This window comes from Labrus bergylta, chromosome 19 (genome assembly GCF_963930695.1).
Source record: "Labrus bergylta chromosome 19, fLabBer1.1, whole genome shotgun sequence".
Lineage (NCBI taxonomy): Eukaryota > Metazoa > Chordata > Actinopteri > Labriformes > Labridae > Labrus > Labrus bergylta.
The window spans coordinates 2,035,051-2,051,672 of record NC_089213.1 but is presented as its reverse complement, the minus strand read 5'-3'; the positions used below and the strand labels follow the sequence as shown (position 1 = coordinate 2,051,672).

The following is a 16,622-nucleotide window of genomic DNA, read 5'->3' as shown; positions in this document are numbered from 1 at the left end:
GTACAAATGCTTCTAGTATTATTCTTGATTCATTATGTAGTTTTTATGTTAATTTTCTTCCCAAAATCTCAAGGAAAATGTACATCTTTCTGTAAGTGCTTTTGTTCAAATCAGATGTAGAGGGAATCAGTGGCAGAGTGGGACCTCTTGTTTTTCTTTGACTCTCTGACTGTGCATCTCTCTTGCTTTGAGTGGTGGCAAACGCCCCCTGCTGTCAATTACAATAATACCAACAGGCAACACTCTTCATGTGATCTGCCTGGTTACTAAAAAACCCAAAGCTTTACCACAAACACACACACAGAAAAAAGTGTAACTCTAACCTTAACAGAGAAGATTGTCACACTTAATTCAAGAGCTCAAAGATCAACTCATGAGCTTATTTATTACACTAAATGTCATAAAGAAAACTATACGTACAAAAATAAAAACAACAAAGCTAAAACAAGCATTCAAAAGACAACAAAATCTCTTTCATCATAATTGAATTACGGTAATTAGGGACTGACGGTTGACCCATTATTGTACTGTGTAAAAATACTTCCTGTTTGTTGGCATGACAGAGTAAATGGCATGTGGTAGTTCTTCCTACTAAACAGACAGTAAACATACTGTATGTAAAGAGAGGTGTAAGAATATGTTTAGGTCCATGTCTTCGACCATAAAGGGAAGAGCTAACCTTCAGGATGGAAACAAAAAGATACTTTAAGTAAAAAAAGGCAGCAACATGCATCATACAGAAATGTACAAGTGATAAAACACACATGGAGTATGTGCACATGTATAACAGATAATCCAAAGGCCTCATGTGTGAGTTTTTTTTTCTTCTTAGGAGTTTCCCATCATGCTCATCCCACAGTCAGCCCCCGATTCTGGGCAAGCCTCCATACGAGCCAGCCTGTTCTGCTCCAAGGCGATGGCCTCTGCCGAGTGTTTACATTTCTCTGATCCACACTGACAGGTGAAGTACTTGCTCTTAATGTCCCAGAAACGGTCTCCATAATCAAACCTAATGACACAAGACAAGGCCAGTCAGGTTTAAACACTTATGGTTGGATAGGGCTTCAAGCACATATGTTTTTTTTTAAAAATACTTTTATTGCAATACATTAACGTTTTCGATCATTACACATATTTGCAACATTTTTTTCATATTTTTAACACCCAGTGGTGAGAAGGAAACAATACATAGAAATATATATACACAGTATGCAAATTCAAAATGCATATAACAGAGGCAGCATCCAGAGCGAGGTTTGTGCCTCCTTTCTAAAAGGCATATAGATAGTCAGGTTAAGCATACTGTTAAAGAAATAAAAAAGCAGAAAAGGATTAAATGAAAAAAAAAAAAAAAACTTTAAATATCATGATACAACTAAGAAAATATCTCTTAAAAACAAGCTATAAATTAAAATGATAGGATCAAGAAAGTTAAAATGGAAATACTGGTGACTAAAAAAAAGAGAATAAGATGAAAATGTTTGTCTCTCACCCGAGCTCTTGTCCGCTGTGGATGTCCCTGGAGCTGAAGAAGGCTATGCGGGGGAATCTCAGGTCCTGGTGCAGCATGAACACACGCACAGGGATGAGGTTTGGGTCACACAGGTGGTTGATGAAGCGGCTGATGTTGCCATAGTAGCGGGCATCAATACAGTACACCTCCCCATCCTTTAAAGAAAACACAAATTGGTTGTTGACTCGCTCCTCAGTTGTTCTGTGTGTCAGAAATTTAAGATTAAAAACATGTTTAAAAAAAAAAATAAAGTTCACACCTTGTTGTCCAGGTCGAACAGGTAGGAGTCGTCTTCTCTGACATCGGCCTCTGCGTCAGAGATCAGCTCCCCGACATATCTGCATGGACACGGAAAAAACAGCATAATTTAGGAACCCTGACTTTCTCTGTACGAGAGCGACCTGTTGTAGGGTTTCTCTCTGTTCGCTCTTACTCGCAGATGAAGCTTCCCTGGGGAATATCCTGCAGAGCTCGAACTCCCCAGCCCATCTTCTCGGTCCTGTAGTGCTGAAGACGAACCCTGGGTGGTGGAAAACAAAGCTTTCATGTTTTCCCCCCATCGTTTTATTTTATGAATCATCACAGCAACTGAATTTCAGAGTGTAGTTAAAGTCCTTACTTGATGCCTGCTTGCACCACCCTGTTCTTGCACGTCCGGTAACAGGAGCACGCCATGTTGCACTCGAATATAAGTGGAGGCTCAATTTTGTTGAACTCCTGGAGCAGCCGCTGGTCCTGAAATATTAAAAACACAACTTGAGATTTGGTTCCTCTGTTAGTTTCTCCTTTAAATAATAAACCCTGGTTATAGACTTCAATTCAGGCATTCAAACCAAACCTAAAACAAAGTTGTAGAATATTAAGAACTCAAGCATTTTATCTTAAGATAAGATAAGATAAGATAATCCTTTATTTATTTATTGCACAATATCCAAACTAGGATTGAAATAACGTCCATTAAAGTTCTGTTTTCTGTTATGATGCGACTGTAAAACATTTGTATCTACCTTGTCGTACCAGCAGCGGATACTGAGCTGTCCACAGAGACAGTTACTGGACGAGCAGTCATCAGTGCAGCTGCAGTGCTGAAGTCAAAAAACAAAGAAAGGCAATGCTGTCATTTCTTTATGAGACTTTATAAACTATGGGTTTAACAGAACGAATACTAATAATAATAATAGCACCTTTAAAAACAAATGTTTACAAAGTGCTGTGACAGACAAAGAAAATACAGCAACACGACAACAGAACAGAGATCAACAGAGGGGCCAAACAAATCAACACAATGAAGGAAAATATGTTAAAATCAACCAGGAGAGAACAAAATGAAAATGGAGGGAGAGTGTGACGACATCACATCACAGGCTGTAAACACAGAATGAAGATAAAAAAGAAGGAATAAACTGGAGATTAAATGAATAAAGCAACAGAGAGCTGAAGAGTTAAACGATAAAAGGAATAGGAATTTAAAAAGACTAAGAGCAGTAAAATGAATACAGGAAGGGAAACATTTAAAGGCTAAAACATTTAAATAAGAGAAAGATAAAAAGGTTAAAATCAATAAAAGGAAGGGATAGATCTTTAAAGGAGAAATCACATAAAAGCAAGTCTATAAAAGTGAGTTTTAAGAAGCTGATGATGTTTTACCTGTAAATGTGTGATGTTGCGGTCTATGTTCATTGCTGAAGTTTCACAGTTTTCTGACACATATTTGTAGTCTGACGGACAACCTTCGTCGTCCACCGCGTTCACAGAGGGGATGGGTACGTTCTCGTAGCCCTGAGCGATGTCGCTGGAACAGAAAGCAAAGAAACAAATAAACAAAAGAAACACTAAGTCTCTTGCTAGACTCTCCTCTGTCGCCCCCCGGTGGTGGATCAAACCTGCAGAGTCCCTCTGCACCTTTAAGAAAAAGCTAAAGACCCATCTCTTTCATGAACACCAACACAATTCATGACTTTGAGGATATTTAAGATGCTGATAAGAACTCTCGAGAACAGCTGTCAGTGTAATTATATTAAAAAGGTGCTTTGCCTCTGGTCACTTCCTGTCAGCACCTGTGTGTCCCATCAGACTTAAAACTGATCCTTTGCACTTCCTGACGTTGTTTCCTCCTCTCTACACCCTTGCTTGTGTTGTTCTTACTCTCTGATGTTCATCACTTTGCTAAATAAATTATAGAAACTATTTTTCCCTCAAACTTGATTATTTGAAAACGAGGCTCTAAAAATACATTTCAGGACCTCTGGATTAAATGTGTCTCCTATATCTCCCCTAAACGCCCTTCTTTTGTTTCATCTGGTTTTATTTTAGTTATGAAACCCTGTATGCTTAGTTTTTGTATTTGTTTGGGAAAATCACCCCATGCCTTACAATTTGTCTTTTTATTTGATTTGTTCGGTTCTATTTTTATTATTTTTCTATTTGATTTATTTTGTTCTGTATAAATTTACAAAAATGTGAAAAGAGGAATCACTCTAATGTCTAACCACAAATGAACAATATGTACAAATGTCTGTGAATGTGTGATTCTAAATAAATAAATACAATTTAAAAAAGAAAAGAAAACGAGGCTCTTTTTTCAAACCTACCTGCAGATGATTCTTTCAGTCCGAAGCATGCGATTGGTTATTCCTCGCCTCAGCTTCCTGTTGATCTGGAGGGCGACCCAGACAGGAGTGTCCGCCCGCGCCAGTGTGAGCGGCGTGTCTCCTTCCCGGTTAATGATGTCAATGTCTGCGCCTCTGGAGAGAAACAACCTGCAGCAGAGACAGACAACGATATCACAACCATGTCCTACCTGTTGCATGTTCCAGTATCATTTCTAACTCTTTCCTCTTTAAAAGTGGCTTGTTTGATTTTTCAGTTTGTTGCCACACACCGGACGGGAAAATGTTTGAGATCAATTCTAAAAATTCTGGAATTTGTTGGCTTTATTTCTTTATTGACAGTGTGTTAAGTTGATATTTGTTGATGTGTATGGTGACAGGTGGAGGTGGGGGTCTTAAAAAATAATCTCATCCGCCAAACGGGGACCAGGCAAAAAAAAAGGTTTGGTGACCACTGAGCTAAGACACTAGAGGTACCACAGGGGGCGCCAGAATCACACAAACAAAAGATTTTGTTAGCGTCGTACCCATCAGTGTCCAGACGGTCACTTAAAAAAAAAAGAAAGAAAACAAGCACATCTCCAAACCAAAGCAACAAATGATGGCTACTTTAAAGGCTTTATATGCGATTTTTTGATCCAGCAGATGTCACCCTTGAGCACCAGCATGAAACCAAAACAACTCGCGCTGCATTGTTGCGTTAGCATTTTAAGTAAAAAACATCAAACTAGTAAAAAATAGAAAATAACGATCTGGTTAGTTCAGCGGGACGGATGGCTTCAGGTTAAAGTGACACATGTGACTAGTATATGAAAACTTGAGGTCTCAAGCGATCGATTTGACTCACGTAACACATTCCAGGTAGCCCTCTCTGGCGGCGATGTGGAGCGGCGTGTCTCCGTGCACGTTGACCGACGTCAGGGAGCAGCCGGCGTTCAACACCAGCTCCGCTATGTCCACGTTCCCTGCGTACGCCGCCCAGTGGAGACACACGTTCTGCTCCTGAGGGGAGAGACTGGACTGTTTAAAGTAATAACCTGAAATATTCTCATGCAAGTACATCCATGTAGACCCAGACTGTGACATAACTGGACAGGAACAGATAATGAAAATAATCCAGATGCTTCTCTGTGTTTTTTAAGAATGCACTTCCTACTTGAGGAAAAAAAAAAAGTGTTTAATTATTTATTTAGTTTTTCTAGATCACCAATTAAATGAGCATCAAGAGATCATAAGTGAGAAGAATCATAGAAATCAGACGAAGCGATTCACAGCATCCTGCCAACACCGCTTCAAAAAATAACATTTTCTGAGCAAAAATTCCAGGTAAGTGATGTTTGAGTTGCAGAATTAGTTTTTGTTGTTGTCAAAAAAACGGTTCATCAAAAAAGATGTGAAGGCTGCCATGTGTGTAGTTCTATGCATGCATTTATGTCTATCTGATGTAGGTATGAAGGAAAGCGTGAGTGTGTATACATGTATGGATATGGATGTGTAGTTGTTTTGGTAAAATGGCATGTTAGGATTTCATGAGAAAATGGATAAGAGTAAGTGAAAAGCATCGCCTGAAGTTGTATGTTTTATTTGTGTACTCAACATGTACAGGGCAGAATCAACAAAAATAGGTAAGCGGTATCGCTTTGTCCACAGGGGGGCGCCACAATTAAAACAAACCTAAATTTCCCAAAAGGAAAATTGAACGTTACAAACCTCAGAATTAGCAAGCGGAAAACTTACTTTATCATTAATGGTGACATCAGCTCCTCTGTTCAGCAGGGATCTGATCACGTCGACATGTTTGTGCTCTGCAGCCCAAATGATCGGCGTCCAGCCGCCGCTGTCCTGGAACAAACCCGACAGGAAGGATCAGTTTCTGATGCGTTTGTTTAAATGATTTCTTATCTAATGTATAGGATAGATTGTCAGACTTTTCAATAAATCTATTTTGACATTTAAAACCAAACACTTTGTTAAACTCTTTCCATCAGAAAGTTTGTTTGATGGCCGTAAAACACTAATAAAGACATTTTCTTTACCTGTGCGTTCACATCGACCTGCCCCGTTTCCAGCAGCATGTTGACGATCTCCTTGTTCCCCAGCTTGGCCGCGTGGTGGAGGCCGGTATATCCATCTTCCTCCTGAACAACAAGAACACCGAGGCTAAAAATCTGGATCAAACAACCTCAGGGAAGACTCTTAATTTAGTTTATTTATTTACTCACAACATGATAGACACAGGCGCCGTTCTGGACCAGGTAGTGAGCCACCTCGATGTGATTGTTGATGATCGCTTCCAACAGAGGAGTCTTCAGGTCCTTGTCTTGGGCGTCCACCTGAGCACCAGCCTGTCGTCAACAAACAAAACATTATCCTCAAACTGAAGCACAACGAGGAAATGTTTTAAATTAAATATACACACACTGAAGAATTCTGCTGACAATTCATTTTATCTCTGAAGCTCATTTTTCTAGTCACAAACTGTTCCTGCATTCATTAAAGTTGATGACAACAGCTGCCTTCCTTCTAAAAGCGTTGCTATGACAACAACAAAAGTGAACCAAAATAGTAAAGTTGTGGATATGGAGAGTTAAACCAGAAACTGAAATGTGCTCGTAAAGCTTTTAGGATACTTCTTCTGACATCACTGATTATTTTTTAATGTATTTTTAATATAAAATGATTAAATAGAGAACGTGTTCTGATCAAAGGAAGGACTCGACGAGACTGATAACAGATGGAAAACGTCACCTGTATGAGGATGTAGCAGACCTCCAGCAGACCTCTTTGAGCTGCCGCATGGAGAGCAGAGCGCCGGTTCTGTGAGTCAGGCTGGTACGTTGGATCTATTCCCTCCACTGGTGCAGACACAAACAGTTTAAGAAGAAGAAGAGGACATACTTTATTAATGCCCGAGGGGGAAAAAAAAAAAAATCTGTTTTCTCTCTCTGCTATTGGACAACACAAACACACACACAGGATCTCAGGGACACCAGTAACCAGTTCCATATTTTGGTCCTTACTAGGACTTGAAGTCATTACAGACTGAGCTGCTGCCGCCTCAAATAAACAAATCTATAAAAAAACGACAATGACTCTTTCTGTTTGAGCAGGAAGGAGGGAGTAAATAAACAATCATTCATCATAAAAACATAAACACTGAAACTTCTGTGATCAAATCCAGAGAGAGAGCTTCTAAAAAATAAAATCTACAAAAGATCTTATATCTACATGGAGAACACTTGTTCTTGTCTTTCTCCCACTCACTCAGCATGAGCAGAACCCTCTGAACCTCTCCTTGTTTGGCAGCGGGGTAAAGCTGGCGAGGATGGAACCTCAGTTTCTTTTTCCTAGAAAATGGAAAAAAATTTAATCACAAAATTGGCCTAAATGTTTCTATTGAACATCAGCTAACTTCACTGAAAAACAAAACAACACACACACAAAAAAAGAAATATTTTCTCTTTTGCTCTAATCCTCCCTCAAAAAACAAGTCTGTATTTTTTTTCTGCCGAGGCTGCAGATTTGAAACAAACTGTTCTTAAAGATTTTAAAACTTCTTTTATCACCCCCTGTAAATCTTATGGAAACACAACTTAACACTTCCATGCAGCCTAATCTGAAATAATCATGCTGTGGTTGTGGAATTTTGTTATTTTTATTTTTTATGTTTTTATTTATTTACATATATTTTAATTTAACTGAATTATAATTTTTGTTTGTCAGGTCTGTATTTTTTTTGTCTTGCATTGATAGTGTTTCCCTTGTTGGGTATTGTTCTATATCATTTATTGTCTGGTATTGCACTGTTGTAAAACATTTGAAAACAATAACAATGTTGGTCATAAAAAAAATAAAAAATAAACTTTTATGAAGAGAAATTAACTTATGTTGAAATAACTTTGGCTGCTGCAGATAAATCATATTCCAGTTTTGCTCATTTCTGAACTGTTAGCTTAAAGCTTTCTTCAAAACAAGTAGAAAATAAATAGCAGACACGACTCACACTTATTGTAAGGATAGTTACTAAACCGTTCAAAAGCATGGATAAAAAAATCAAAGTACTTCTGACCTCTCTGTGTCCTGAGTGAGGATAGCTTTCTGCAGCGACGCCCTGCTGGGCCCGGGCGGTAGTGCACTTGGACTGATGGGTTTCCCGTTAGGCATACAGAGAGAGGGACCCACGCTGTCCACGCCCTCCTCCACTGGGGGGACGGCGGTCGCAGGTGTTGCAGAGGCGACCGGCTGCGGGGGCTGCTGCTCCACCGCCGGCTTGACCAACCCGTGGCTACGCATACGAGCGCTGGAGGAGAAGAGAGGAATTCAATTTAAAAAGATATTTTAGGATTTAAAAAGGACGCTGAACTTCACTCACATCGTTCGGTCTTACCTGACCGGTCTCTCAGGCATCTTCCCGTCCTTCATCCCTCCCGTCGACGCCGTGAGTGAGGGCGCCGTGGGGACAGACGGGGGCAGGGACGGGGTCGTGGTGGAGGAGGCGGACATGGTGACGACGGTGGTGGCGGAGGCCGTGGCCGAGCTGAACGAGGGGATGGTGACCTCCTGGGCCTCTGAAGCGTCCTCGCCACAGTGAGGACAGAAGATCATACCGCCGCCTCCGTTTCCTCTGCTGCGCCCGCCGCTCAGCACCGTCACACAGCCGCGGTGGAAACGGTGAGCGATGCGCTGGTCCGGGCAGCACTCAAGAAAAGTGCCCTGAGAATGAAAGAAGAAAGAGAATGGAGGTTAGAGAGAAGGAGAGGTCAGAGGAAACAAGGAGACAAAAAGTAAAAGCTGAAATGTCAAGTTGAGCAGAAAGAGATTCAGACGAGAGACAGCATGAGGAAGTCGGATTAAATGGTGGAGAAGTGGGAAAAGAAAACAGGATATAATTGAGGAGAAAGTAAAGAAGAAAGATACTGAGTAAAAAGTGGAAAAATCAGAAAGATAGAGGAGAAGAAAGTAGGATTTTGTGGAGGAGGAAAAAGTAAACTGAGGGAGAGAAAAAAGTTATAGAACACAAGATATCAAGAGGGAGAAAGGAGGAGAAAGTGGGATTTTGAGGAGGAGAGGATATAAAAAGGAGAGAATAATGAAGAGAAGGAGAGAAGGACACCAAGAAGGAAAAAGATGAGGAGACTAGAAAGTTCAGAGGGTAGAATATCAAAGGAGAAAGAGGAGGTAGGATTTGTAGTCTGTGAAGGAGGAGAGGAAGGAAGGAGATCAAAGAGTTTATTTAGATGTTGACAGCAGCTTCTCACCGCGATGCAGAAGTACCCGCAGCCGGGACAGCAGTGGTGTTTGACCATGTGCGAGCGATGGACTTCACAGAGCACCATGAGGGGAACCCGGCTGGACGGACGCATCGTCTCCCCTTTGATGGTCCGGCTGATGCACGCCCTCAGCTCGCCGTTGACGCTCTCGGTGGCCATGCACTGTCTGCTGACGCGCTGGCTGCTGCACTCCACGCGAGGAGCCTCCATCCTGCAGCTGCAGAGGGGGAGCTCCTCCAGACGCTCCGTGTCTCCTGCATCGCTCCCTTCTGTACAGAGGAGGCAGGTTTCTGTATTCACTTCAAGATTCTGTTTTGGGGCTTTTATGACTTAAATGTAGAGTAGCACAGAGGGATGAGAGGGTGGATGGTCGAGTCTGGCAGCTACACTATAGGACTACTAAGGTCTAGCGCTAGAACTGGCACTTAAACGCCACACAACACTGACATTTACCCAAATCAAAAAAAGTGTAGAACAATAAAAATTACAACTTTATACCAACAACCTGTTTGAGAGTATTTAGTCTCCAGTGTTTCCCACACAAACACGATACCTGGGCCCAAGTATATTTCCGAGAGGGAGGGGGAGCGATAAGTTCAGCTGTCCGTACATGCATCAAAACTGAAGCTTCTCCTGGCTCCGTTTTAAAAATGTAAATGTACAGCTGCTTGCTAAACTCCAATAAACAACAGAATATCTGTTAATGTAGACCTACATTAACAGATATATTATATTCTGTTAATGTAGGCCTACAGCTGCTTGTGGAATATCGAGTGGAACTTTTCAAAACGGGAGGCGTACTCCTGTTGTTGTTTATGTGTGAACATAAATTGAGCAGATTAAAGTTGTTTGTTGCAAAAACTAGATTAATTTAGAGGGGAAAACACATTTGATATAAATACAACCCAATAGATACAAGACAGATAAGATAGGAGTATGACAACAACAAAAAAATTGTAGTTTTATGCTGAACTGGTTTTTTTTTTTTTAATATTGTGGAGATTTCTTTGCGTACCACCACAGGGAGCCCACGTACCATAGTTTGAGAACCACTGTGCTAGACTATCTGGCAACTGAGGAGAGAGAGAAAGACTTGAATGTTCATGATGTTAGTGCTGATGGAAATGTTTTTACTTAAATATTAAATTCATATCCTGTTAGACATTTTAGTTTGAAGTGAAACGTTAGCGCTCAAAAAGGTTCATCTTCCCTGTGAACACCAGATCACCTGTGTACCCAGGTTTGTTTTAGAATGACTTCCAATAAGATTCTCTTTTACAATAGCGATGTTGTCCTTGTGTCCTTGTGTTTCTTGTCTTCTGTGTGCTCCTGCTGCAACGCAAATTTCCCCTTGTGGGACAATAAAGAATCTGAATCTGTTTCCCTCTATTAGGAAAAGATTCATCCATAAACCCAAAAATAATCCATCATCTCTGCTTTTCATATCACAACAGAAAAACATCAGAGAAGCTCAAATTAGATTTTTTACAGATAAAGTTTCAATGCTTTGTTTAATTCAGCTATCGTTATCGAGGGGAAAAAAAGGTTCTGATTTTTTAACATATCGACATACGATACGTGCGTCGCTTCTAAACTCACCGTGGTGAGGAGAAAGTGTCAGACTGTCGGCTGCAGCGATGTCCAGAGCACCCAGGGGAACCTCGGTGTAATCAGACGACCTTTCAGCTGAAATGACAAACGACGACACTCGTCATGAGTCACACTACAGAGAGATGAACTACTGCTAGAATAGAACGCTGTTTGTTTGAGGTACAATCCTTGTGTGCCTTTAATATTTTTTTTTTACTTTCATGTAGATTTCTGTTCTAACAAAATCATACAAACATGTTTGCATTTATCTTTTGTTGTGTTGGCTTTTGTTGTGCTGAGCTGGTATCTCCTCTACTCTACCATTCTTACATTTTCCTCCTCTGCAAATGCACCCAAGAGTCATTTTTTGATGCCCTGAGGCAGGCGCAGCTTCACATCACCCTGACTTATAAATCACTGACAAACAATACATTAAAAAGAAAATTACAACACTGAAGCAAAATGTTTTTGCAGATAAACAAAAACAAAAACGTACCACAAAAAAATAGAAACCCATTCTTTCTCCTGAGTCAGTATCTGTAATCTTAGCCTTGTGAATTTCCAGAAAGTCTCTCTTCAGCTCCCGTCTGAACACAACAACACGCCCCTCTTCCAGGTGTGTCAGCTCATGCACAGACTGAGTGAACACCTTTCTGCAGCTCCTGCACAGTTCCTACAAACCTCACGGGGGTCTCCTTTAAAACCCTCTCTTTTGCATGCCTGCCCTGTTTTCGATGAAAGCCTTTTCTTGGAAGATTTACAGAGCTCCCTTGATGTTTCCTGTTTTGGATGATCACCCTAATCCTGCTCCGAGAGATACTAACCGCCCTGGAGATTCTCTTATAACCTCGCCCTGATTGGTACCTGTCAATAACCGTGTTCTGAGTTTTGTCTGAGAGTTTTCTCTTCATCATGTCCTTTTTTTTTTCTCCATGAAATCGGCACACTGGACGTGGAGGCTTCAAGGTGAAGTCATGTGTCACACCTTGATTCCACACAGCTGATATTAATATTAATTATTAATCACTACATGACTAAGAAAAGTGATTCATTAATTATATTAATCTCGTTATGTGACGGCCACCAGCTGCACCAGAGATGATTTAATCAAAAGGCTTTTTCATTTGAATACAGATTACGTTTCTTTCACTTTGACATTAAAAGAGACTCTTGTTTTGAAAATCTAACATGATTCAATGTCAGGAATCTTAATGGCAGACGGTCATGGGTTTGGATACAGATTAACTCACTCACCTGCGACCGGCTCGGCCACATCAGCCGTGTTTTTCTCTTTTTCTTGTGAAGACTCCTCGCTCTCGTTTCGACTCAGATCAGCTTTGTGCGTCTCAGACTCTGAGCTCTGCGAGGGACAAATTCTCTGTTAATGTAGCAAAAGAAAGGGAAACACTCTGGATGGTTTTTTTTTTTTAAATGATATTCCAGTAATATAAATATTTACTTGTTACAGGTTACGGCCTGGATGCATTATTCTGTTATTCTCTCTATTATGAACTTGCACACTCACCATTCCAGTGTTTTTATGCTTATCTTAAGTAGGAAAAAATGAGCTTAGCAAATGTTTTTCTAAAGAATAAATAACTCCTTTTTCTGAATGTAAACATAACTTTGTTCACAAAAAAAACCCCACAGGGCAACTTTCAAATGTTGCCTCAGCATGTCAGACAGAACTGTTGTGATTTCACTTTTCAACTCTTCACCCATTTGGTCTTTTTTTATTTTTCATCCATATTGCTCATTGTTTGTCTGTTTGTGGTTATTTAGAGAAAAGGTGTCTTAAAAGTGGGAGGGAAATAAGCAATGGCATATTTTATTTATTTTTTAAATAGGAACAATAGAATAATGAAAGTTCTTCCCGATCAGGCAGAAGAAGAATTGGAGTTGTCTATTTGGAGGGAGAGAATCATTCATCTTTTTAAAGTAAGCGCTGAGTGATACAGGAAGAATATGTTTTTGTTACATCCAAGCAGATAAATATTTGTGTGGAGTGTCATCGACTGTGTGAAGCTTTATCAGGTGAGGTATAAGATGACTCGACATGAAGGTGATGGTTTCACTCACATGATCCGATGTGTTCACAGAGTCCTCGATCTCTTTATTTCCTTCTTTCTCTCCGTCATCAAACTACAAAACAAACAAAAAGAAGAAAAGTTCAACAACAGAAGATAACGACCATAAACATGCTGTAACATCAAACTCAATCATATGGGTGTTTTTTTTACATTCGTTTACCTCCGACACCTTTCCTGACGCTCGCTTCGATGGGTTTGGAGTCTGAATTTTCTCGTCCTCCTCTGACTTTGATCCGACATCGATGTCGCTCTTCTCAGCTGCAGATTTGGTCGAAGGCTTTTTATGGACAAATGTTTCTTCCTGTTAATAAAAAAGAAAGAACAGACAAAGAGAAGAGATACAAATGAACCACTGAACCCTAAAAACTGAAACTAAACATGTCATTTCTGTTTTTTTTTATGTTTTTAAGCCATTATTTTAATCATCGATAGAAACTAAAAGTACAGGACAGGAAAAAAAATCACAAGATCTTCGGTTATAATCTGAACAGAAAGCTGCTGTGACCAAGGTGAGGGGAATTTCCACAAATAAACATTGTCGATGTAATTGTGCAGGAGTTTACCTGCAATTTTTTGGGATTTTAAAAAAAGAAAATAATCTATATTTGGTGCCCACTGGCCAGGACTTCTATTTGTGTCTCTGTGGTATAAAAACAGGTATCAACAGTGTGTGTGGTATCATATTGAAGGTTTAAATTCTGATGAATGAACCATCGTGCTGGAAACAGAAACTCTTACCACAGTTTGAGCGTTGTCTGGGATGTTTTCAGACGTCTCATGAGTGATGTCGGATAAAGGATCCGTTTTTCTCCTTTTTGCAGCTAATGGAAACACACATGCACGTGTCATAAATCAGGTCGCTCCAGCTTCTTTCCACTGATGTTAAATTGATTATTTCAGACAAACATTTAGTACAACAATATTCTAAAGCGACTAACCTGTTTCAGAGTCAGAGGAAAGGGAGACGGAGGGTCCCGAGGGTGCAACAGGCGACTCAAAGTTGTTCATCTGTTTAAAAAAAAAAAAAAAAAAAAAAAAGTTGCTGATTCAGAGAAACACATTTGATTACTAAAAAAGAAGATGAAGTTTGCTACAGGGGGATTGATGCTCACCTGGCCTAGCGGAGGCCTGTTCATGGTCTTGCGGGCCCGGTGGATCTTGGGTGGGCCGGGGGACACAGAGGGAGAGGAGGAAGCTGTGGCAGAGGAGGAGGAGGAAGAGGAAAGAGCGGGGCCTGGGATGGATTTACTGCTGCCAGGTCCGGAAACACTCATCTTTGCTCGGCCGGGGGAAAGCGCTGAAGAGGTGGACGGAGAGGAGGAAGACGATGACGAAGCCGACGCTGATGGAAAGGACTTTGCAGCCAATCCTGTAAGAAGGAGGATAAACCGATGACTGCCAACCGCTTCATGAAGCATTTAAAATCTTCATTTTTTTTTTTTTTAGTAAGACAATGTGAGGCATCAAGGATCATGAAGCTCTGCAGAAAACAAACATGACTATGCTTTGATGTTAAACCCCTGTTTCATGGTAATAATACTTTAAAAAAATATTAATAGCATAAGCTTTCTAAATTATCTAAGTTTATTCATTTATCTGATTTATAGTGTTTTTCTCTTTTGTCTTTAATGTAAAAATGTAAAATGGGTCTTACTGTTTAATTCAAAAAGAAGTCTGTAACTTTAACACATTTGAGAAGTGCATATTGTATTTGGCTTTTACCTGCAGCATGTTTCTTTGGAGAGGAAGCAGGTGACATCTTGTCTCCTTCCTCTCCTGCTCTTGAGGCGTCCTTCCCAGGCTGCTGAGGAAGCAACGTAGAGGCCATAGCACCCATGGGCTCCGTCTGTTTGGCAACAGCAGCTGTGGTGATGGCTGCATTATCTGGAAAGGTTTAGAGGTCTGTGTAAGCTCTGATTAACTAATACATCACATGAGTTATGTTTGTGTATCTGAAATGCACTGATTAAAAACACAGGTATCGTTTCCTGCCTTTAGACATACCGCCCTTCACATGACTTGGTCCAGCTTCTGAATTTGCTGGTGTTTCTGAGTCATTCCCTTCAGGAGGCTCCTGGCAGAAACAAAACAAATCACCAGGAAATAATATGTCAGAATAAAAATAAATGAAGTTAAACGTTAGGATTATAGACATCGAGGCATATTCATTCTGTGCAGTTTTTTTATTGATTTGTTAGGGACAGTGCATATTAATGAACAGCTGTAACAATGTCAGATCATAGCAGAAGTGTTAGTTTCCATCTGTTGTCCCTCGGCAGGTAACAGAGAAAGACAAATTAGAACTAAAAAGGCACAAGTGACACAAGACAGTACTAGAGGTTAAAGGTTAAAGGTGGTCACAGACTTGGTTTTCTTTTGTCCACTGTTTGAGGTGTTTTGAAGGTTGCATTCACAGTGTGCAGTACTTTAACTCCAGGAATAGAGTCTGAGTGATCGCGTATGTTTGAGAGTGATTCAAGTTTCAGAGAGCAGAGAGTGAATTCAGCTCGTGTGTTTTTGGCTTACAAAACCGTGAGGAAAATATTATCTATTGTGTATGTGCAATTACATTTACACACATTTCAGAACCAACACCTTCTTGTTTTTGAGTCTTCAAAGTGGCCAGCTGTCAGTGTACACATGACTCCCCAAACACAGATTACACACAACTTGTTGGTTTGCATACAATAAAATGTGAATGTCACATCAACACAGAAATGACTGACAACTTAATGTGAACACTAAACAAACCACATTAGTTTTGCATAACTACAAACTGTTCAAATATTAACACCAGCTCAGTCAATCCCTCTGACTGTGACTTCCGACTTTTCCTCCAAAATAAAACTCGTCAACCAATGGCTGATCGTTTCTACTGTGACGTCAGGTGCCGCCATCAGTCAATCAACTCATTCATGCTTTTTTTTTTTTTTAAACAAACAAAAGCGAGCAAAGAATGGCACGAAATGAAAGAAGAAATGTAGAGTAGGGAAATCTCTCCAGTCGTAAGTCTGCACAGGTAAAACCTTATAATAAATAAATGATGTAAAGGTGAAGTTAATCCAAACATTTGATTTAAAAACTAGTCTAAATAAAGCGTACTTTACAAACACCTCATAATGCAATGGAAGCAAGGCAGAAGACAATGATAAAAACAGTCAAAGTAGCGGGGAAATGGTAAAAGATAATCAAATTTCAGAGCTGTGCAGTTATTTCACAATGAACTGCTGAAGGCTAATGTGGCTAAACGTGTAGCACAGATTCCAACAAAGAGCTCTTCTAACAAACAACTAAACACATTATTCGTGGTTGCAGATTGCCGATTGGTCGCCAAGATTCTGCTGTGAAGGCTGCGATGTTTACAAAAGTCCAGGAGAAAAATTAACGGCATTAAAATGCAATTCTGTGTTGCACTTGGTTTTTTACCTTTGTCGTAGTCTCAGACGCCGACATGTTTCACGACACGCACTGACGTATATCAACGTGCTGCGTCATCAAACAAGCCCCGCCCCCGCCCCCCCTCAGTCCTGGATTTGTTTGACAACCGGCG

At 40.3% G+C, this 16,622-nt stretch overlaps 1 protein-coding gene across 3 annotated transcripts; it reads right to left on the bottom strand.

Annotated features, from left to right (window-relative positions):
- Nucleotides 1-346: 346 nt before the first annotated feature.
- On the bottom strand, nucleotides 347-16,585 carry ehmt2 (euchromatic histone-lysine N-methyltransferase 2). 3 transcript variants are annotated; one of them, XM_065948311.1, is made up of 27 exons: nucleotides 16,499-16,585; nucleotides 15,077-15,146; nucleotides 14,795-14,956; nucleotides 14,185-14,441; nucleotides 14,011-14,080; nucleotides 13,811-13,893; nucleotides 13,233-13,373; nucleotides 13,062-13,124; nucleotides 12,237-12,342; nucleotides 10,992-11,078; nucleotides 9,381-9,661; nucleotides 8,510-8,835; nucleotides 8,192-8,422; nucleotides 7,387-7,469; nucleotides 6,871-6,977; nucleotides 6,345-6,467; nucleotides 6,159-6,260; nucleotides 5,860-5,964; nucleotides 4,970-5,142; nucleotides 4,105-4,272; nucleotides 3,161-3,305; nucleotides 2,521-2,598; nucleotides 2,133-2,248; nucleotides 1,947-2,033; nucleotides 1,773-1,851; nucleotides 1,493-1,668; nucleotides 347-1,009 (listed from the first exon to the last, which is right to left on the bottom strand). In XM_065948311.1, exons 1-27 carry the CDS (start codon nucleotides 16,523-16,525, stop codon nucleotides 829-831), a joined length of 3,627 nt encoding a protein of 1,208 aa, XP_065804383.1. In that variant the 5' UTR covers nucleotides 16,526-16,585; the 3' UTR covers nucleotides 347-828. The 3 variants fall into 3 exon arrangements, with proteins under 3 accessions (XP_065804383.1, XP_020513712.2, XP_065804384.1); XM_020658056.3 differs by having other exon boundaries at nucleotides 4,970-5,124; XM_065948312.1 differs by lacking the exon at nucleotides 10,992-11,078.
- Nucleotides 16,586-16,622: the final 37 nt, after the last annotated feature.

Coding starts and splice junctions, on each gene's coding strand:
- ehmt2 (XM_065948311.1), bottom strand. CDS start 16,525: ATGTCGGCGTCTGAGACTACGACAAAG. Junction 11,079..12,236: donor TGTGGCCGAGCCGGTCGCAG/GTGAGTGAGTTA, acceptor TTGTCATTTCAG/CTGAAAGGTCGTCTGATTAC. Junction 4,273..4,969: donor GGCTACCTGGAATGTGTTAC/GTGAGTCAAATC, acceptor TCTCTGCTGCAG/GTTGTTTCTCTCCAGAGGCG.